Source organism: Zophobas morio, unplaced genomic scaffold, assembly GCF_036711695.1.
Source record: "Zophobas morio isolate AGI-343-1 ecotype UQ-CSIRO unplaced genomic scaffold, CSIRO_AGI_Zmor_V1 ptg000021l, whole genome shotgun sequence".
NCBI lineage: Eukaryota > Metazoa > Arthropoda > Insecta > Coleoptera > Tenebrionidae > Zophobas > Zophobas morio.
The window spans coordinates 7,338,886-7,361,111 of record NW_026972126.1 but is presented as its reverse complement, the minus strand read 5'-3'; the positions used below and the strand labels follow the sequence as shown (position 1 = coordinate 7,361,111).

Below are 22,226 nucleotides of genomic sequence, written 5' to 3'. Positions count from 1 at the left end.
GTTTTATTAAATTTATTCTTATCCGTATTTACTATACATATAATACATCAGATGTTTGGGGTGTGCATTCGGACTTTCTCTTTTTTCGGTATTTATGTTTATTGCACTTCACAGAGAAGCATTCCAATATTTCCAGTTGGTTCTCAACCACCGAAACTTTCTCGTGTATCTGTTACTCACTTCATTTTTAACGCAGTTTTGTGCAAATTTATGCCATTCAGTGTGGGTTGTACTTATTTATAGTAGGTAAGTTAATGTCTAATAAAGTAATCATTATAATGTTTACGTGTTTCTGTTATTTTTGATAACTGTACGTAGATAACAAAAGCAGTTTTTTCAGATAAGCTGGAAAGACCACCATTAATCACTGAAGATACTCCCACTGATTATGAAGAACTTACGGTGATTGTTTTTGAAAATGAGGCGCTATAAAATATTGCAAAGGTATGTTACTGCAATTTTTTATGAACTAATGCTAATGAACATAATTTTATTTTAGATTTGAAACAAATACAAAACACATGTGCGAAACGAAAGAAATGCTAAAGGAAACGAGTGAAAAAATCTCCAACATGGAAACGTCATCAAATCTGACAACTGAAAAAGTAAACAAAAATAGAAATTATGCCGCCAAAACCACACCTAAACAAATTTTGACGAATTACAAGATTATGTTTGTATATTAGAACAAGCAGATTTCTTTGTAAGTTAAAAAAATACAATATAACATTAATATTGGATATTATATACCGGTAGATGCCTGTAATACTACGATACTTTTTGGTAACTTACTATTTACACATACACATTTCGCTTCATTGTAAAAAGTTGTAACGTGACATTTGACATTGACGCGGCGGCGCAGCTCGGCGGGAGCGACGAGCGACGAGGCGAAAGAAAAAAAAAAAAAGGAGAGAGGCGAGCGTGGGGTGAAGACGACGAGGGCCGTTGTCGAGGCTTTGGGAAGAGGGAGACCGTGTTTGGAGAGACGAGAAAAGGGCTGAGGCGAGAACACCAAAGGCCAACGGAGTCCAGGAGAGGCACAGGAAGAGAAGCTGACCTCAACAGGACCGCGGAGACGGGAACGGGCGTTCTGCGTATTGGTACCAATACGGTAAGTCGCCGGGAAGTGCGCGCCGATCGCCGGGAAGTGCTCGCCGATCGTCCGGGAGAAACCGGGTGCGTCCCAGTTTGCGTTGTGCCAGTTTTTTTGTTTTGCCTCCAATCGTCACGGGTCGCCGGTTAACCAGGGTCGTCAATCCACCTACCAACGAGCTGCTGCCGCCCCCCCCAATTTATATTATTTTTTTATATAGAATCCAGATTATATACGTGATTAGACCGGGTATTTGTTGCTTCTCCCTTTTTTTCCCTTTCCTTCCTTTTCTTCTCTTTATTCTAATTATTCCACTCCTCTTTCTTTCTCTTCTTCGGCTTTCCTGTCATCTTTCTTTTTTTTGTGTGCCCTCTTGTGACACACTGGCGCCCAAGGTCAAGACAGTCGAACGACCCATCACCCCGCAACGACGAAGGAGCTAGCCTGGCCGTGAGAAGGACGTCACAAAGTATTGACAACGAGATTTTCCTGATAGGCTGTACGTTTTTGTCAATGCAACCATTTTACGATTATCCGTTAGATTCAAGTAAATTTAGCATTTTTAAAATACAGAATTAGTCTTCTGCTTTAAGCTGTAATCCCTTAAATTTAATAATAGTTAAATGCTTGCTATTGCCCATAGATGAAAAAATGAATGCATTTCCATTAATCCATGCACTCTAACGGGTTTTTCTTTTCAGTGCAATAAATTGAGGCAAACTTAAAAAACTTAGGTTATTGATATGATTGTTAAAACAGAATTAATTCTTAACGGTACTTTTTTGTGTGTTGGGGACAGTCAAGTCGTCGTGAATTAGATAGTTTTACATATACTGTGGTTGTACAGTGCATTTTCAATCAAGTAACTTCAACAATGCGATTCAATTGTCTTTTCCCTTTATTCTAGTTTTTTGTTTAATATTTTTTGTAAATAAATTTGTTTGTGTTTTTAAGACTGATCTATAGTTTATTATAGTTTTTTTTTTAATATTCTTTGTAACTAAATAGATTTCTTTGTGTTTTTAAAACTGATTTTTCTTTAAATAGCATATTTTATTGCAACGTTTATTTTTGATTATATATTGTACAATATCCTTTTTTTTGTTTATACTAATTATACTCGTAATTATCTGTATGTAGATTTGTTTGTGTTCTTAGGAGTGGTTTATCTTTAATTTGTTTAATTGACATATTTTTTATTTGTTTATTGAAGTTCATTGTTGGTTGACAAAATTGTAGTAAATTTAATTTTTTTACACTAATTTGTTTTAGGTTTAATTAATATATACTTTGTTTTGGGCTTTAGATGGTGATTATAACGAATTATAATATTTTATTTAAGCTAAACAATATAAAAAAATAAAATTATTTCAGCGTTTTATTTATTGCATATTTTTTTCTAAAAATCAAAATATAAAACCGGCTTAAAATGGTCAATAAATGCCGTCTCTAGGACGTCAGTAAATCACGTCAATAATTCGTTACAAAATGACGACTCTAAGACGTCAGTACATCACGTCAATAGTTCATGAGAAAATGACGTCATCTATTGACATTTGACCGTCATTGGTACGTCAATATCACGTGAAATCTTTGGTCACTATGACGTAAATGATGACCATTTGTTCACGTGAAAAAGACGACATCATGTTGTCTGGGTAATCTATAAACTGTATATCATTAATTGATTTTCTAATGCACACGGTTTGAGAAAAATCCAATAACAGGCCACTTTTAATTATTAGGATGACAGACTTGCCATTTTGTCACGTCCGCTTGGCCTTGGCGATGCCCCATCAAAAATGGTAAATGGTAAGAGACGTCGTTTCAAAAATATTCCGATACTTTATGTGGCCACATAAATTACTTTGAAGTTTATTTGCCATTTGTTCAAACAAACGATAACATTTTTTAGTGTTTTGAAATAAAAAAAAAGTTTTTACAAAACGTGACTACTAGGTAAATGGTAATACTGTTGCGCATTTATTATTAGCTTTTTATGGTAATTAGAAAAACAAAGGTTAAAATAATCATATATACGTAATTGTAATTAAAATGAACTAGGTACATGTTATAATGTCGTCATAAAGACATAATAGATTTTTTTGCAGACCCATGTCGTGCCATAAGAAATCAAAATTAATTTATTTTCAGTTCAGACGCTGAAACAAGTGGGCTGAAACAAAACAACTACATGGACGTTTTTCTAAGGAACTGGACGAAATTTATATCACCCGGAATATGTCATTTCATTAATTTGATTCAAAAAGCTAAGCTTGTAGGCCGAAACAGAAGGGTTTTTGTTTGCTATTCAAGACCAAGGTAATTAATAAGAAGAATTACGGAAAATACATAATCAAAGTTTCAAATACCGATTGTTGTAAATAAAAACCCAAAACCATTCAGTACATGACTTCATCCTGTAGGATCCTGGCACAAGCTGACTACAAAGCTAGACATGACAACGCAGCCAAAATAATTCACAAAGATTTAGCAACAAATTTGAACTTACTTGTAATCCAAGATACGACACTCTATGTCCATTCTTTGAAAACACCAAGTGCAAGTATATTAGGACGCACCATATTTATAGACTTAAACAGACCAGATACCATAGTTAGAAAGAAACACACCAATGAAGGCATTTTCATTGTTCCTAACACACACAATACAAACATACTACACCAAAGTTTCAAAATATCTACAATTGTCGATAGAAATGAAGCCAATGCTAAATCTTCAGAAACTTTCAATTCTACTTTTAGCAATCTTCAATGTAGGTGTAGTTCCAATTAGTTTAGTTGAGAATTTGAAATATTTATACTTAATTGACTCAATAGTAATTGTCAAAATACAAAAAGTTGTTTTACTGTCTGTCAGAGTAGGTTAGCACCAGTAGGTCAGAGTAACGTAGGGGTTCAAGTGATGCGTAGATTGTTGGGGATGCAGTGAGATTAGAGAATAATAGCAGACGATTTTTTTTATTATCAACCAGGTCCAACGTAGACTTATACTCAATTTAAACTAGCAACATGTCCAAATCCAAGCATTATTATCAGCGACATATTTTTCAGTAGAATTAACTTCTGTATAGGTAGCACACAACTAGTAAGAATATAACTCATTTATTAATAAACCAAAAGTGCACACAACAATAATCCTCATAATACACCCAATTTTATGAACTGTCATAAAACCTTTAGACAAAATGAATGTCTAATTCCAAGACAAAATACTTTCAAAATTAGTTTATTTTTAACTTCGAAAGTATGTCCTCGAAGATTTTTTTCATGTGAGGATTTTCTTCCATTTGTTTCATTTCTTTTTCTGCCTCCTCTTTCAGATTTTTCAGAATTTGTTTAGTGTACTCCAAACTTCCAAATTTTTCCAGTAACTTAAGACAGTACTTGATTAATTCTTCTTCCTTAGTTTTTTGTCGTAGAATATCTGTATGAATCAAGGTTATATAATAAAAACATTATAAATAAAAATTAAAGTTGTTTACTAAATTGCAATAATTGTGTCAATGCAACTATTAAGTAACTACTAGAGCATTATCGCGTTCATAACATGACACATGGCATTCAGATATATAGTTAAAAAAAAAAAAACTAATGACGCTTTGACGTAGTTTTCCTTAAAGTATCAGAATCAGGTTAATGTCGTAAAATAATAATATACGTTTCTAGATAAGATAACATGTACTTTTACGTTTCGATGTGACGTCATCTAGTGAATTGTCAGTATAGTTACGTCAGTTGTATGTAATAAAATATTCAGTATTCCTCGTATTTTATTAATACATTTCTGACATTATTTTAAGTGATTTTTGACTAGAAAAACAAAAGTTCCTGACAATCAATACATATAATTTTTTTGTAGTGGTGTTTATTTTCATCGGTTTTTGATATCTTTTGATAGTTTTAATTGTCTATGCCCTATAGTTTATGTCAAGTGGAAAATGAAATCTGAAACACAAAACTTGAAACCAGAGAGCTGATTCGCAAAACAAATTTTTTGTTTTCTTCACCCGTCAACATTTCAAAATTCATGAATTCTTTAATTGTTATGAGCATTTAACACTTATACGCATTTACAATGCATGCTAAAGTTTAGTAAAATAGATTTGGTTAGACTCTAGAGTACAAAAAGCAATTTAAAAATATGAAGAAAAGTGTGTTGCGCAAAAAAATAAATATCAAATATGGAGTTAGTTAGTTAAGTTGTTAGTAATATCATATCATATTTAAATAAATTAAAGGTTTAATTATTATTTGCTTTCAAAGTTCAAGTTAAACACGACGTAAATATATTGATTTAATCGTAGCCTTGTACTAAAGTAATAATAATTGCGACTGTGGATTTTTAAATAATTTAAAAAATAAATGTAAAATTAGATACCGTCACATTATTTTTTTGCATTAGCGTGATTTTGCCACAACAATAACTGAAAAGAACCGAAGTTGTTAATCTTTAAAAATTTAACAAATTTCTTTGGTTTTCGTTTTGAGGCAATAAATTTACCACAACCAGCTGTTACTCTCGTTTTTTTTAATCGCATGATTTAAGTGTACGAAAATGAATATCTAGATTAATCCATAGACTTTAAGTTCGTCAGAAAACCAGTAAAATTTTTAAAATTTCTGTGAAAAGGATACTCAGAAGTTGAACGTCATTAGGCTTGGTACAAATCGCATGAACCATCGGAAAACTGAACTTTCCTTCACTAATCATATCCGTACCATTTTTATTTAGTAAATACTAGAAACAATATTTTTAGTTCGGTAAAAAGTGCTGAAAGAAAATACTTACATCGTCCATAGCATGTAAACTAACGTAGTCGTCATAAATATGGAAAAATTGTGCCAAACTATTTGTTAATTTAGTAAGATCTTTTTTATTGCCGCTAAGAAGTTGCATTAGTTTGATAACAATTCGAATAACACTACCTGTCTCTGTAATGAAAAATATTACATTCTGGTTATTAAATATTACCAGATAACCCACTTAGAGTGCCCATTCTGACATATTCTTCTTCGGATGGGCATATTATATTGTCCCTCCAATAAGTTTCTAAGCCGTAGCCTTTACTAGAATCTAAGAAATACTCATTGCCAAATTTTACTGCCTAAAATAGATCCGTGAAGTCATCATTAAATAACAGAATTAACAAAACCGACCTCAAAATTTTCTAAATCTCGCAGTCTCTCTAAAATCAAAAAACAGCAGTAGTAAGATGAGTTGAGGGCATCTGCTAAACTGTAAACTGAGTTTGCTGTAGACTTGCCGTTGCGAGCCATCGCATTTTCTGAGACGTCAATTATACTAACAGATTAAAAATGTAAATTTTGATTCAAAACAAAATAAAAAGATAGTCGTACGTGTTGTTAGTAGCTTGTATAAGCCGAAAAATGTTGATAACCTTATCCAGTTTGTCGTTTGGTAGTTTAAACCAAAAATTTAAAGCCTCGATTAATTTTGGTGCCATACTTTTGTTTGGCATTTTTGAAGTATGTACAATCGATTGCACAAGAAGCTACCACAACGAATTTTAATTAGTAAAAAAAATGGTTAATTTCTATCAGATACTTACATGTTGTCTTTCTTTGTCAGCATATTTGCTGGTTAAGACATGTGGTTCAATATCTGATTCCATTTTGGAGTACATTTTTCCAGTAGACACTGACTGCAACTGACCAGAGTGAAATTGTAGTTGTAAGTCCGGGTTCTTCCAATTTATTGCTCACTATACCTTGACGTCCTCGAAGTTTGAATTGCGCAACTTCAGTTTATTTGTTAGTATTTAATATTTTAATATTTAAAACAAGTGTTACCACGGGCGTGAGGAGTTGAAGAATGTACACGTTACTGATTTTTTTAGTTAATGATAATTTTGCAGTAAAAAATATATTATGACTAACGATGGCAATATAATAAATTTTAACGAGTCACAAACATCAATTATTATTATCAAAGTGTATATATTTTACTTTTACGCATTTTTTGGTACTTTAATATGCATGATAATGAATATTTTGAATTTTGTTAAAATGCTGTTTTTTTTTTCTTGTAGGGAATAACAAATAAAGTAAACGCAAATTGGTTATGCAGGGGTTTCATCCAAGTGGTGATTTGTTCCGCCTCTTTGGCAGTGTGTTATAACTAATAATAATGGCAACGAAAGTTCAAGTGTTATAATTATTCTGGCAGATAGCATATTAAGTACATTAATTAAAATTTTAACAGTGTCTACCATTACTAAGAAGTGGCAAATCTGTACGATTTATAAATTTCATGTGTCACTAGATGTACGAAATATTTATGACTGCCTTGTTGTAAGAGATAGTTTACGTAATATAGAGCAGAATAAATTCAATTAAAAGAACAGAAATGAAGTTTGAGATATTTTAGGAGTAATTTTGAAAACAAAAAAATGATAATAATAATAAAAGTAACTACAGAAAAAAGTAAAACGACATTTTCACAAAAACGCTTGTTCGTGTGACGTAAGCTACAACTTAAGGAAGTACTGAATTTTTTGTTTATACAGGGTGATTTTGAAATATATGCAATAATTGTAACCACGGCATCAGGTACCCTAGTAATGTGTAACTATAGAAAAAATAAATTAAACGTCGAACCACCCTCGATGCGATGCCACTGATCCACCTTTTAAACAGTAGGTGGAAAGACGTTCGAATAAAAACGATGCAAACACTTTCAGTTTCAATTAAAAGTAATACCGACTTTTTGTTGGTTATCATTCGTTCATTCATGTATTCATCCATTGTTAAAGGTCAGTGCGAAAGATTATTAGCTGTAGAAACAAGTGGTGGTCCTGAGAAGGACCGATTTTTGGTAATCGACTTTTTATTCTGACGAATGTTTGATCCTTGCCGCAACGATTCCACATTGTTTATTAGAATAAAAAAATAAGACCAACCTAGAGTTGCTACTACCTTTTTACAATAAATGTCGAAAATGTTGTCCTATACTAGCAAACAGGGTTCAGCACGTCGCAACATGTTTGCACGGATACGTAAAAAAAAACTCTGGAAGTTCCACCAACTGTAGCGGCATAGAGATTAAGAAATCGAAGAAAATATGAATAAACGTAAAACAAAGTCGACTAAAAGACAAACTACAATAAATCTTAATCCCAAAGAAAAAGAAAAACTGTACCCGAATGTAGTAGGTAGTCTTAAGAAAACTGTATCATCTTGACTTGAAAACTAAAAGAAACAGAAGGGTGCTACTGTGGAATCTTTATCTAACTAGAGTGTTACAAGGTAACAAGGTAATTCAGAACTGTTGTTTACTGTATAAAATTTGGGCACACAAATTTGCAGAGGAAAATACCCTAAAGAATTAGATATGTGATGTTAGTTAGAATTCGAAATTCTTTAAGAATTTTAACTAAGTATCTTAATATATTTTGAGAGGATTGATTTACTTCACAAGTATAATGATTTAAATTGTTTATATTTTCGTATAAAATAGATACTTTCATGTTTTCTAGACGTTTCATGATCTCTGAAGTATGAAAAAATAGTTCTCCCGTTTCTGTCTGCCTGTCTGTCGTCGGTGTCGAATTTTAGGCAGATAATATCCTAATCTATTGGACCGATCGTAGTCAAATTGTATATGTGTTTTAAGAATATTTTTTAGATGATAATACGCTAACCAAAATTTCTCTAATCATCTCCACCAACAACGTGATGACGTCATCTTAAAATTGAGCATAGTAAATGCTATTTAAATTTTGTAAAATAACGTACTTCTACACTTGATTTTTTTACCCTTGACATGTAACCGGATGTTCAGAAGTCGTGTAAACGTCTTAAGGCAGGGGCGGCTTGCCCTATGAAGCAGGGGAGGCAATGCCTCAGCAATGATTTTGCTCTGTGTAATTATTTTTATTATTTCTGGCCAATAAAATGTTTTTTTTTCTAATATTTTAAAAATAAACGTAAACAATTATTGGTACTCTTATCTTGGTAGATGGATATTTCCTGTTTCGAAGAATTCAGAAAAATCTAGAACAATATAAAAGAGTCTGCAGGAATCTGAAATTATCTGGGAAAATTTGAAAGAATGTGGAACGATATGAGATGTAAAAAATTCTGAGAGTATCGAAAAAATCTGAAAGAATCTGAGAGAATTCAAGATGTTTTCAAATTCTTTCAAACTTTGTCATACTCTGTGGAGGTATCTGAGGGAATCTCGAAGAATCTCGAAAAATATAGAGGAATCTGGAAGCATCTGAACGATTTTCCAGGAGCAAATTATTATTATTATTATTATTAAAATCCAGAGAATCCAAGAGAATCTGAGGGAATCTAACAGAATTTGAGAGATTCGTAAAGAAACTGAAGGAAGTTGAAGGAATTTGAAAGAATCTGAGGGAGCTTGGGAGAATTTGAGAGAATTTAGAAAAATCAAATGGAATCTAAAAAATAACCTGGAGGAATCTGGAAGAATTGGGAGGCATCTGAAACGATCTGAAACGACCTGAAAAGGATTGAAAAATTTGAAAAAATATTCCTGACGGTCTTTGATAGAATCTAAACAAATTTCACTGGAAACAAACCGGAAGCATCGAAAAGCATCCGAAATAATAAAAAAAAAATCGAATAAATATGAAGGAGAGAATCAGAAGAAAATGAAATAATATAAAAACATTTGTAAGAATATGGAGGAATTTGAGGGAATCTGAGAGAAATTGCGAGATCGGAAAGAATCTGAAAGATTTGGAAAGTGTTTGAAGGAATCTGAGGAAACCTGTGGGGATCTCTGAGAATCTCGAAGAATCTAGAAAAATCTGGAAGAATTTGAAAAAGTCTGCAGGGATATGAAAGTATCTGGACGGTTTTAAAACGACCTGAATAGAATTAAAAAATTTGAAAGAATGTGAAACAATCCGAAAGCACCGGAATAATACGAAAGAATCCAAAAGAATCCGAAAGGAAAGAATCTGGAATCATCTGAAATAATATGGAAGAGTCTGGGGGAATCCAAGAACATCTGAGGGAATATGAAACTAAGAATCGGAAAGAACTAGAAAGAATCAGAGGGGATCGAAAAGAATCTCAGGAAATCTAGTCGAATCTAGGGGAAATGTGTCTGAGACGGCATGCTTTTTGTAATCGCCTCATAAAAAATTAAAAAAAAAATTTTAATTTATTTCACCTCGGGCATTTTCTTAGTTAACACAAAACTATGTTTTGAAGCATATTTGAAACGATAACCTTTTTCGCATAAACTAATATTAACACTACGCCATCTCAACCGCACAAGCCATCTCATCTATATACTTAAGGGTGAGATGGCATACCATTAAAATTTTACAACAAAAACATTAACCAAATGTTAAAAAATAGAAAATATTTCTTAAACGTTTTTTTATCATAAACATATTCAAATGCCGTTAAAAAAACATTAAATACACTTCCAAAAATTAAATAATTAAAGAAAATAACTTTTTGAAAAAGAAACAAAATATTAGTTAACTCTGAAAGTACAATTTTTATTATTTGCAAAGATCACAAATAAACTGTTTTGCTTTTCGAACTAAGCCCGCACATTCTGTGTGGCTCCATTTTCTGCATTTCTGACATTGAATCCACATTTCGCCACTTTTGGAGACAGTGTATAATTCATTACAAAATATACACTCCATGATTGACGAGATGATTTTCTCCGATAAGGACCCATTTCTGACAAATAAAAACATAATCTCAATGGTGTAAGACAAATCAGTACAATAAAGACATGATGGCATACCATGCCATCTCATCTTTAGATTTACTGTGCCATCTCACATAAAAGTACGTTTAAATCGAAAGTGCACCTTTAAAGAATTATCTTGAATAAAACCGTTGGGTTTGTGGTCATGAATTTATGCGCAATTACAATAAAAATAAGAAATTACTACTAGAACCTTCAACTTATCTCAAAATAAATCTTACGAGAGTTTTTCTGAGACGGATAAAAGTTTTTAACACTTACCTGTTTCTACAGTTTGCTCAAACATGAAAACCATCTCGCCAGTTAACCTCAAATTACGTAGCATTTTCTACTTACGCCACAGTGACGTGATGGCGTTACTCAAAGCGCTAAATTCAAATTCGAACTTAGTAAAAACGATAGTATGCCATCTTATCTAACATGCCGTCTCAGACACATTTCCCCTAGATAAGCCTGGCAGAATCTGAAAGAATTTGAGAGAATCTAGAAAATTCTAGAAAAACCTGGAAGAATCAGTCTGCACGGACCTGAAAGGATCCAAAGCTATCTTGAAAAATTCTGAGGAAATCTGAGGGAATTTTCAGGGATACTGAGAGAATCTGAAAGAATAGAAAAAAATCTGTAACAAAGTGTATTTTTTCTAGAAACTTTCGCATTAATTTTTCAACATATCGGTTCTAAAATTTATGGAAAATTTGATATTGATATTTTACCGTTGAGACGTTACAAACGACGTGAAATGAATGATAAATAGAAATTAAGGCAAATTTTTTCCGAAATTTTTGATCTTATTTAAAATTAATCAAATACGAATTAGAATTTCTGGCCTAGAAAAATTACGCATTTTTGACGTGCTTAATGTCACCAAAATTTCATTTTTTCAGGACTGTATTCAACAAAATAATTGTTTGCCTGACTGCTCAATTTAAATAAATTTGAAAAGACGGATGTAGTAAAACCAAATTTTGTGTACATAATGCACAGGTTTTTAGTGGTCAACTATGATTATGTACATATGATAATTTATGTAAAATTTTGACGCAGTGTGAGACCAAAAATATAATGTTAGATAAAGAGTCACAACAGTCGTGAGTAAACATGTGATTCACTTTTATTTATTACTTTTACTAATGCGTGGATAGGTAAAACAACGTAAATCAACATAAACTTTATAATTGTATCACATAAGAAATATAATTTTTTTTGAAATCTTAACAATAAATTACGTTTCAGGCACTTAACATCCCAAAGACAATGGCGTTTGCAACAAAAAATTATCACAATTACTGGCACGTCAACCCGTATGTATTGAGATGGCAATTTTCTATATGGCGCCTGGCCAAACTAGATCTTCAATCCAGTCTAAATAACCACTAACTCTTGTGTAAACTCCAGGATATTTGCTACCACAGCCAATACCATATGATGTTACTCCAACGATTGTTAATACGCTAGCTGTGCTTTGTGTCTGCAAAGGCCCTCCGGAGTCTCCCTGGCAAGCATCGCTCACATTGTTGGCAGCACATATTTGATTTTCTATAATGTACTTTTGAGTCCTAGCCTGATATGTGGTATTACATTCCCGCACGGGCACAGGGCTCAAAGTCGCCTTTTGGAGGATACTACTTCGCTCTCCTCCTGCAAACGTATACGAGTGAGTATTTCTGAGTAAGTGTGTGAATGTCTGACAACTTACCTAAACCCACAGCTCCCCATCCAGTTACCATTAACCTTTCAGGGTCATCATTCTTTGTGTACAAACAAGCTGGCCGAATACTATCGGTAAAGGTAACTTTTTTCTCAAGTTTGACTAAAGCTATGTCGTTGAACTTTTCTTTCCACTTATATTCGTTATGAATGGTGATGTTAATGACGTTATAATCTATTTTAGGATCAGGCTTTTCTACAGTTTCTGGAACTCTGATTACACCCAGTCTTGCTATCTTCAGCTCGTTGGCCTGTACATTTACAAAACAGTGCGCGGCGGTTACTATATAACGAGGGGAAATTAAAGTACCCCCGCAGTCAAACCTATACACACTATCTTCTTTGCTGTAGAAACCAAGTGCGGCCATATGAGGAAATTCTCCCACTTGTGCATCTTCTCCACCCACGATGTGGTAGGATAGAACTATTGGTAAATTTTTTGTATATTTGTCGCACGCTTTTTGGCTCTTTCTGTTTAGGTCGCCGCCTCTAATTGAAGCTTTTCTGTCATCGTCGTCGTCTTTGTTAGGTGGTTTGTCCGTATGGACGGCACGCATATCTGTAGAGGGGCAGCACACTACTTCTACAAATCCTTGAAAACCGCAACGCTTCAACTCGTGGAAACCTTGTTCCTTTACTGCATCCAGCGCTGAAGTACAGTTTGTGAGAGGGATGCATTTTCCTGGAGCGTTAGAATTATGACATTTTGAACCGGCTGAAACAAAGCGGTACATTGAAATAATTAAGAAAAGTATATCGTGAAGAATTAACAGAAAAAATGAAGGAAATGAAGGTCACTTTTGCTTTTTTTTATGGAAAAATCTTTAGCAATGAAATTTGGTTCACCTTAATAGAACCGTCCTGCAAATAGAAACAGTTAGTCTACCATATAAACCCTTCTCTGAAAAAATAATTCTCAGTTGGAGGATGTTTTATGTAGCTTTCTGTAAATTTTGTGATACTATGTTGAGGAGAGGAAACAAAAATCGTTTCTGGGCAAACAAGTCGCTCTGTTTAAAGGTAAAGTTGATTTACTTCTGACTGAACCTCTTGCTAGGACCAAGTTAAAGATCTTTATAAACAGAAACACTGTGTATTATCTTTACTATATACCTGTTATATCTAGTAATTTTGAAATCATTTTCAGCCTGCTCAGTTTTTGTTTCTGAACCACGAAAGTGGTGATCTGCACAGTTAACGAATCTGGTTCAAACGCAATTTGGCGTGGAAGTGAGAGAGTTTCTTGAACTAATTGTAGAGGGAAGATGAATAGGGCGACCGTTTGAATGGCCGGTTCGTTCGCCAGATTTAAAGTCACTTGATTTTTTGTGGGCTTATTTAAAATCTGAGGTCTACCTGAACAGACCAAACAATCAGGACGATTTCAAGAACAGCTGAGTTCGAATAGAAATGGGCAATATCACCCCAGATACCAGTAAACAGGCAAACAAAGTATTTAATATTTAGTGCTGGTAGTGTTAAATGGTTGTTGGATAGCCGTTTGTAGTTTTGTTTTTCTGCAAAATTTCAGTTTTTATTTTTCAACTTTAATAGAATTTTTCCTAAAAAGTGCTAATATAAGGTACCAGTTTTTTTCTGACTATTTAACTAATAAAAAGATCTATCAGAATTAAAAAAAAAACGGGGTTACCAGTAAAAGAAAAACATTGATAACGTCAGTTTGCAAACAAATAATTTTTACGTCAAGAAGTGTTGTTTTAAAAAATAAAATTGACTTGTCCGAAGATTTTTCAAGAAAATTCCAATTAACGGAAATATGAATTTTGTGCAGAACTTTATCAACACTTTGTATATTATTAAGATGTCCTACAGGCTGTAGTCAATTACAGGACAAGATTTAAACATTGTTAAAATAAATGTTTGAGTCGCATATTATAGTTATCTTTTAACGTGATTAAGTGAGCAGTTAAAAATATAATATATTAAAGAATCATACCACGATATATTACACGGACATTTGTTATTTCTCTAATATGATACCACCAACGTCGCCCTGAAATTTATTAATATATTGCCGACTTTTATTCGTGTTTAACCGGTTTAACATTAACTTAATTTTTTAAATAAGTGTAAAATGCAAATTAGTATCATTTTTTATAAATGACACTGACTAAAATTTATTTCTACTTTATGGAAATAATTTCGTTTTAGGTAGTGTAAATAAATTATTGTTAGCCAAAAACCTGGTACTTCAAGTTTATATAAAAATAGAAACATCACATTTTTTGTACGAGAATAATCGTGCCAATCTATACAATATTTACAAGGAATGTTTATAGGTGTTCCTCAACCGACAGCAACAGTGTATGATAGTTAAAATTGTGATGTTACATCTAACCAAGTTAAAATAAATACGTAATTAAATTATAATTAAGCGCAGACTATATTTAGGTGCGACGGAATTTTTTGGGAACAAAAATACTAGCGTTATCAAACTGCATAAAGATATGGGGTTTCAACGAGGTGAAGCAATCAGACTTAACACAGTGTTTAAGCACTTGCTTAAAATGTATATAATTAAATTTCGAATCTTAAAATATCTTAATGGGTTAATAAAGACAGGTAACTAATTTAATCAGCTCATAAAATGGAAACAAAATCCCATATATTTACTTAATAAACATTATTATTGTACTACCAACTATGTCTACAAAAGTTCTAAACCTCTCTCCAGAAAAAGAAAGCTGGAAAAAGATTTTTTTTCAACTGCACAAAAATCAACAATTTAAAATGAACCTGATCTTGTATCTCGTCTCCATACACAGAACCAGTGTCCATAGACACAGAAGAGATAAATATAAAAATCTAATCATTTTGGTAATTTTTTTCCAAGGAAAAAGTTCTGTGCTTTACTTTTATTGTCAACGATTATTTGAAAAAGTCCCGCACATTCAAACAATAAGGAACAGCCTTGAAAAGGAGACGTTCTTAAAATATTTTTTTTTGCTTAAAGTGAACAAAACACCCAAAAATCACCAATACCATAAATAAACCTATATCTACAATAAATCTACAAGAAGAACGGGTCATGTTCATGATACACAATAAAAAGTTGCGAATATTGAGTAAAATATAAAATTTGTTATATAACACGTATTGTTTAACCAATAGACACGGTACCTTCTCACTTTAGGACCTTAAAATATTTCAAAGAGAGAACAAACACTGATCTGATGTTGTGATGAATGTTATAAACAAGTGTAACAACACATAATGTGATTTCTGTTAAAATAGTGTTTAGATAAAGAAATTAATTGAATCCTACGACGGCAATTTTTTCAAACAACCTAATAAAATTTTTTTTCTTCAAAAATTTTCATACATTACATTAGGTTAAAAATAAGAGTATACTACAAGCATGTTAGTTTGCATGTAAATTCTGAAATAACGTCACTAAATTTTTGGTAAGGGCAAACAGCTTACATTTTGTCTTTTTTTCTTATTATACCTAGCCATCTTTTCCCAATAAGAAACTTAAAACATGGTTAAAGTGGTACATTTTTGCAAGGAAATATGAATTTTGCAATTATGGGGCGGAGCCTCATTGCAACATAGATATTTCCTTAGACAAATGTTTAATTACCATTTCAGTTAGAATGTACAAAGATATGGTCGTCTTGTGTTTGTAATAATTTGATAAAATTCCATTTGACAACAATGTTTGCCTGATATAAAGCGAAGGTGGATTTCAGTTACCATCGTTACTAAGAAATCAGAAAGTAAGCCGGAGGTATTCACGCATTAGGTGTGTGCAGTGTTGCCAATTTTACTTTTATAAAATTACGTTTTTTTCGTAATCTACATCATAAAGATTTTTTTTATTATTTTTTAGGACTCCCGAAATCGCCGTATATAACGTACTGAAGAGTTAATCCGCCATTTTCCAGACACCCGGTATGTACATAGTATTCTTTGAATAACACGATACTCAAAAACATGCCCTACATGGTAATTTCTTGTAGGGAAATAAGGATTTTGCAATTAAGCTCCGCCCCCTTGGCTCACGACGAATAAAAAAATCATCAGAATTGAGATAGGTCGGGTGGGTGGGGCTTATATTTTTCCTTTTTCTTTTCTTAATATACATCTTCTTCCAACAAGAAACTTAAAACATGGTTAAAATGATACATTTTTGCAAGGAAATATGGATTTTCCAATTATGGGGCGGAGCCTAATTACAAAATCTATATTTCCTTATACAAATTTTCCAATTTAAACATATTTTAAGTTTCATGTTGTGAAACGAATAAAGAAGTCTACACATATTAAAACGAAAAGGCAGTGATTGAACACTCGTTCTTTAGATGACAATGTGTACAAATTTCAGGGTTGTATTTAGGAAGATAGTTGGTTGTCAGATATTTACGATTCGTTCGACTTAAATACTGAGGAAAAATAATTTCACCAACAAGTTAACATTTGTTTGTAAAATAAGGCTGATTCGTCCCTGTGTAATCTTTATCAAGATTGGACTGAGGGGCTATAAGTCATAATCTTACGGATACTTTGAGGTTGTAAAATTTTCTTGGTATACAAAATTAGTGGCTTACTATACTTCCATATCTTACTCTTGGAAAGTGAAAATCTGTAAGTACAATGCAATCAGAATTGTTCGAATATGGGAAGACAAAATATTGGTTTATACACTTTAAGTAGAGTTATAACTGCTTCTGCAAAAGCATCCAAGAAAATCATTGATAATTTTCTTGATTGTTCAACATAACTGTTTTCTTACTTCTACACATTGCTGTACTATGTAAGAGTTAGTATTATTGACTGTTATGAACAAATATTATAAAATTGTTATTGGTCGAAAAATCGTAGAAATTTCATTTTCATATCACTGCGTTGCTAGTTCCTCAAATGTATACTTAAAATGCCTGAATATGAAATATGCAGGTGTTTTATGTATATTTATTACAATGACGTAATAATTACAATTAACAAACTTGTTTACAAAATTTCGTTTCTCAGTTCGAGGAAAACTACGAAAGCGTAACAGTGCCGTATTTCTATCTAGAGCTGACAGTACCCTTAACCTTGACTTCTGATAATCGCAATCAGCAGTGGCTACTAACTTTTAACCAAGACTATTGCTGCCGCTACTTTCGTGGTCAGTGAATCGCGCTTGTTCGGTTTAATATGGATAATTGGTAGGTACCTTGCATAGTGCGGCCAATAATCACAATATTGAGTGAAATTTATCTTAAACTGTAAAATATTATTCATAATATGTATGATTCGTTGTAAAGAAAAACTTTCAAAAATCTATGGTTTGATTGTGTTTTTTATTGCTCTCTCTCTCCCTCCAATTTGTGGCAGAGTATCAGACCCTTTTAATTACCTGCGAACAAAGAGTAGAAATCTGTAACAAACGCAGACATTTTCTTTAAATTAAAATTATTACGTTAATATTTGTAAGATCTGCAGGGTATATAATAATTATCTTTCCTTATTAATAATGAATACATTATTCTCGGAAATATGAAATACCAAGAATTCGACCATAAAAATGTTTAAATTAAGAAAGGATATAAAATATGAATTTGAAAATCCCAGGAATAAAAATTATGATTTGATTTTACATTGAGTAGTTCTTTGAAGTGAATCGTGAAAATAAACATACCATATAAGAACATATTGTTAACAAAATTGTTGTTACAACTGATAATTTTAAGGTTGTGATTGATTCTGCAATCTCTGCTAGTGAATCACAGAAATCTAAGAAACTACCACTTCAGAATACACCATATTTTAAATATCTATTCATACCACGATTTGATTTTTCTGAAATTTTCATTACAATGTAATTGTGTAATAACGGAAACTAAGGTAAGCAACAAAAAATCATTGTCTTGTTAGTACCGTGTAAAATTTAAATAAATTAAACGAATAGTAACGTGATTCCTACTGATGTGAAAGCAGGAGAAATACATTTTTCGTAGCCATCTAAGATCTTTTATTTTTCTTATCGACATTTTTTTATAAGTCAGTATGACAAAGATACGCGTGCACTATCGATTAAATCCAAAAGAACTTAATCCGTTGTGGAAAAAAAAACTCGTGGGTGATATTAGAAACATGTCAAGCACTGTATAAAATCATTGGCGAATATATGAAGTGAACGATATCATTTCTAGTATGAAACTTAGGATCCGGAATATAAAAGGTTTATACGGTATACAGTTATATAATATTAATTGATTGATACGTGTGGCAAAAAAATATCTGAAAACAATAACTGCCTAATGATTTCTCGATTAATTTGCTAAATAGTTTTTTGAGTATTTCAAGTATTTTTTAAAATAAAGTGGGAACCAAGAAACGAAGAAAGTGTGTGTACAGAAATGACTTAAAAAATCGTGGTTTCAGTAAAAAAATGAATAAAATACATATAGGTGTTGCGTGTCAACTAAACTTAAAAACATGCATAGAAAATAAATTATGTAACCGAGAATCTACAAAGAAAAGTCAAGGTGTTTTCCACTTTTCAGCGAAAATACAAACAACATTTACTTTGAATGTAATTTTTTTATACTTGATTTCTGGAAAATTTCATTCTCCAAATGGAATAATTTGACGTTTTGAACATTTTTAAAGCGTCAACAACAAGAAAACCCAATGTTTTTCAATTTTTGGGGATTTTCGCTCAAAGTCACACCATAAGATATTCAATTTCGTTTCTTCGGTTAAAACATAATTTGTTCTACTTCTTTTGTCCTTAGCTTACGCTTTGGAAAGTATTGTAATAGGGTCCATCCAGTGAATGGCTATTTGAATATTTTCTCGACGTTTCATTACCCATAGATTATGAAAAAAAGTCTCCTGTTTCCGTCCGTCTGTCTGTCAATCATATGTTGTGTGTCAGTCTGTGCCGAATTTAATTAGACAAATTTTGGAAACTACCGGACCAAGTGTTGTCAGATTGTATATGTATGTTAGAAGTATCATGTATTCCTATATGGTAAAAAGCTAACTAAATTTGTCTGATGCTACATAGTAAATGCTCTTTATATATTATAAAATAACAAATCTTTACATTTGTGGTTTATGAATTTGTAGTGACTGGTTGCCCTAGACATCCAGATTTTTGGAAAAAATATAACAACATTTTACAATTTGACACTGAAATTGCAAAACCGAATGCTTGAAATTTTGCAAACGTTTTAAAGGTAAATCGGTGGTCAAAATTTATACGTGTCGAATGAATCGTATCTAAAATGTGGAAAATTTTATAAGTCTATAATTGTAGTTTATTAATGCATTCACATTTTATAAAGCTGCTTTTACAAAGTGACTCAAAAAATTAATGAACGAGTCAATTTATTTTATTGATCAAATTAAGAATGGCTTAACCCATCATCCGGAAACTTTTGCAATACAGTACTGTTATTATCACCACTACACTGCATCTATTCAAATTGATATACGCGTCCTTGCTAAAATATCGATGGCGTCATCTCAAAATTTTGTACCGGAAAAACTCAGTTACAACAAATCCATACCATATTTCTTAACCTTCATTTTAACACTCTATTTTAATTATAGGGGTTGTTACAAAAGAATAAACAAAATAAAATTTTATAATTTTTCGAAAAAGCTGTATTTTACAGAGGAGGGAAGTTCTGTCTAAATAACTTTAAACCAATTTTACTTTTGGAGTGCGAATGTTAAAGAAAGTACTGATATCAGATTAATTTGACGAATATTTACTTTTGTTTAATATTTTAATGTAGGACACGAAAATACACGTTTTTTATTTCGGCCTGTACCTTGGAAGCCTTTTGCGTAATAGGTACTCTCGAAACTAAATTACTGAAATTTCAAACTTACTTAAAGCTTCTGAAGATGACAAATTTCACAAACTATTGCACATAAAATGTACACCGTCTAGTTTTCACACATTTGCATTTTCCAAAAAAAAAAAAAAAAATAAAAATAAAAATAAATAATAATAATAAATCAAATTTTAAAGTTCATCGTAGAACCTACGTAACAGATGTTTTTGTTAATACCGGTTTAGAGTACTACTGATTCCCGTTCATTAGGTAAATCTTCACTGGAAAGTACGTAAAGTAAAGTAGTGTTTAGTGTGTTCTGATCTGAGAAAAGTGCTAGAACAACATATTAACACTGTATAGGGGTATTTTTGTGTAATAAATCATTTTACTTTTTAAAAATAGTACCTCATTAATACTTACGAGATTTGCGAAAATTAGTACAACGTGCTCTCAAAATAAAAAAAAACAATTTAAATCTTTATCAAGTTATAAAAGTAAAAACAAAAGTTTCGTGCACGTGTATTACAATAAGCAGTTGTGTTGTGAATATAAAGTCTTCCTATTATTTCCTTGCAAAATTTCGCAATGAATAAACAAAACAAAGGAAGTGGATATTCTTTAACATTCATTTTTTCGCAAAACAAATATTAAGTTATTAGGTAGAATACGTTGCGGTTTTTCCTGGAAGTCATGCCGTTGAAAATATAATACAAAATTCCCATAATTGCAGCTTATCGAACATAATTATCAGTTCCTTTCGTAGTTTCAGGTCATAGAGTTCAATGATTAACGGCGTGTAAGCAATAAAGAGATCTTCTGAGGATTCATGGTCTTTCAGATACGTCTTGTTTTGATGTTTTCTTTTCCCTTATCTACGTGTACCTAATTAGGGTCGGTGTAGTGAACATCAATAATGTTCTCGTGAAAACTAGAAATGAATCAACGGAGCGCAACAGTAATGAATAATGATTTTGTTGTGATGGACCAATGTCAGTGTCAGATTTAGAAGGTCAAATACTATAAACAAAATTGTCAGAATTAAACGCATATTTTTAATAACTCTCAGTCCTGTTCTTGGAAAACCAAACTAAAACACCTATTAAAATGTAATTGGCGATGACCTTTTCCAGCAACATATCAACAGCTACAAATTATTTCCACGTTTGTAAGAATTATCAGGCGTCTACAGTCACAAATTACTAATCGATCGAAAGAGTATAACAATTATAATTACCAAATAATTCCCGGGGTATACAATAGACGTGAAACAAAGAAAATCCAATCACTAAACCGTAGAATGCCCAGTTTTTAGTTTGAAACATTTTTTGCTGGTACACTACTAGGTAGGTCACTATCACGTGGTCGTCTTCAGTGTTGGTGATGTCATGACAAAAACTGAACACAGACTGACTTATTAGACTACTAGTGTGAGTTTATTGTTGACTGAAATGCGTCGACGACGCGCAAGCTCTTCTTTCGAGTTTCTTTGAAGTGTTTGGTGTTGTAGTAAATCCCCTTTCATTTTTGATCGACTCATGAGGGACCGGTTTGTGGCATGCGTCACGATAAACTCTATGGTTCGTTGAACATACAATTTCTATTGCATCTTTATCAGTGCCGTTACACGAATCTGTATTTTGTAAATTCGGAAATGAGTAGCTGATGGGAAGTCGTACTTGGAAACAGTTTAATTCTAATAACTTTTTCAGGATGTTTTGTGTTTTAGTGACGGAGATAAAAATTCCCAGTTAAGAGTGATGTCCTGAAATTTAAGTGACAAAGTATTAAAAAAAGACGTAAGAATTAAAAGGTAACGTAATACACATAATAGCAAATTTTATGGTGTGTGTAAAATTACTGCTGGATTTGGTGAA

At 32.2% G+C, this 22,226-nt stretch overlaps 2 protein-coding genes across 2 annotated transcripts; both read right to left on the bottom strand.

Annotated features, from left to right (window-relative positions):
* Nucleotides 1-4,225: 4,225 nt before the first annotated feature.
* Nucleotides 4,226-6,989, bottom strand: LOC135132777 (terpene synthase-like). Its single transcript, XM_064060973.1, has 8 exons — nucleotides 6,849-6,989; nucleotides 6,690-6,788; nucleotides 6,478-6,632; nucleotides 6,277-6,421; nucleotides 6,104-6,224; nucleotides 5,909-6,051; nucleotides 5,755-5,857; nucleotides 4,226-4,543 (listed from the first exon to the last, which is right to left on the bottom strand). Exons 2-8 carry the CDS (start codon nucleotides 6,762-6,764, stop codon nucleotides 4,341-4,343), a joined length of 945 nt encoding a protein of 314 aa, XP_063917043.1. The 5' UTR covers nucleotides 6,765-6,788; nucleotides 6,849-6,989; the 3' UTR covers nucleotides 4,226-4,340.
* Nucleotides 6,990-12,000: 5,011 nt separating this feature from the next.
* LOC135132770 (serine protease persephone-like) lies at nucleotides 12,001-21,845 on the bottom strand. Its single transcript, XM_064060967.1, has 3 exons — nucleotides 21,587-21,845; nucleotides 12,540-13,265; nucleotides 12,001-12,481 (listed from the first exon to the last, which is right to left on the bottom strand). The coding sequence occupies exons 1-3, from the start codon at nucleotides 21,672-21,674 to the stop codon at nucleotides 12,168-12,170; spliced, it is 1,128 nt and encodes a 375-aa protein (XP_063917037.1). The 5' UTR covers nucleotides 21,675-21,845; the 3' UTR covers nucleotides 12,001-12,167.
* Between the last annotated feature and the right edge of the window lie 381 nt (nucleotides 21,846-22,226).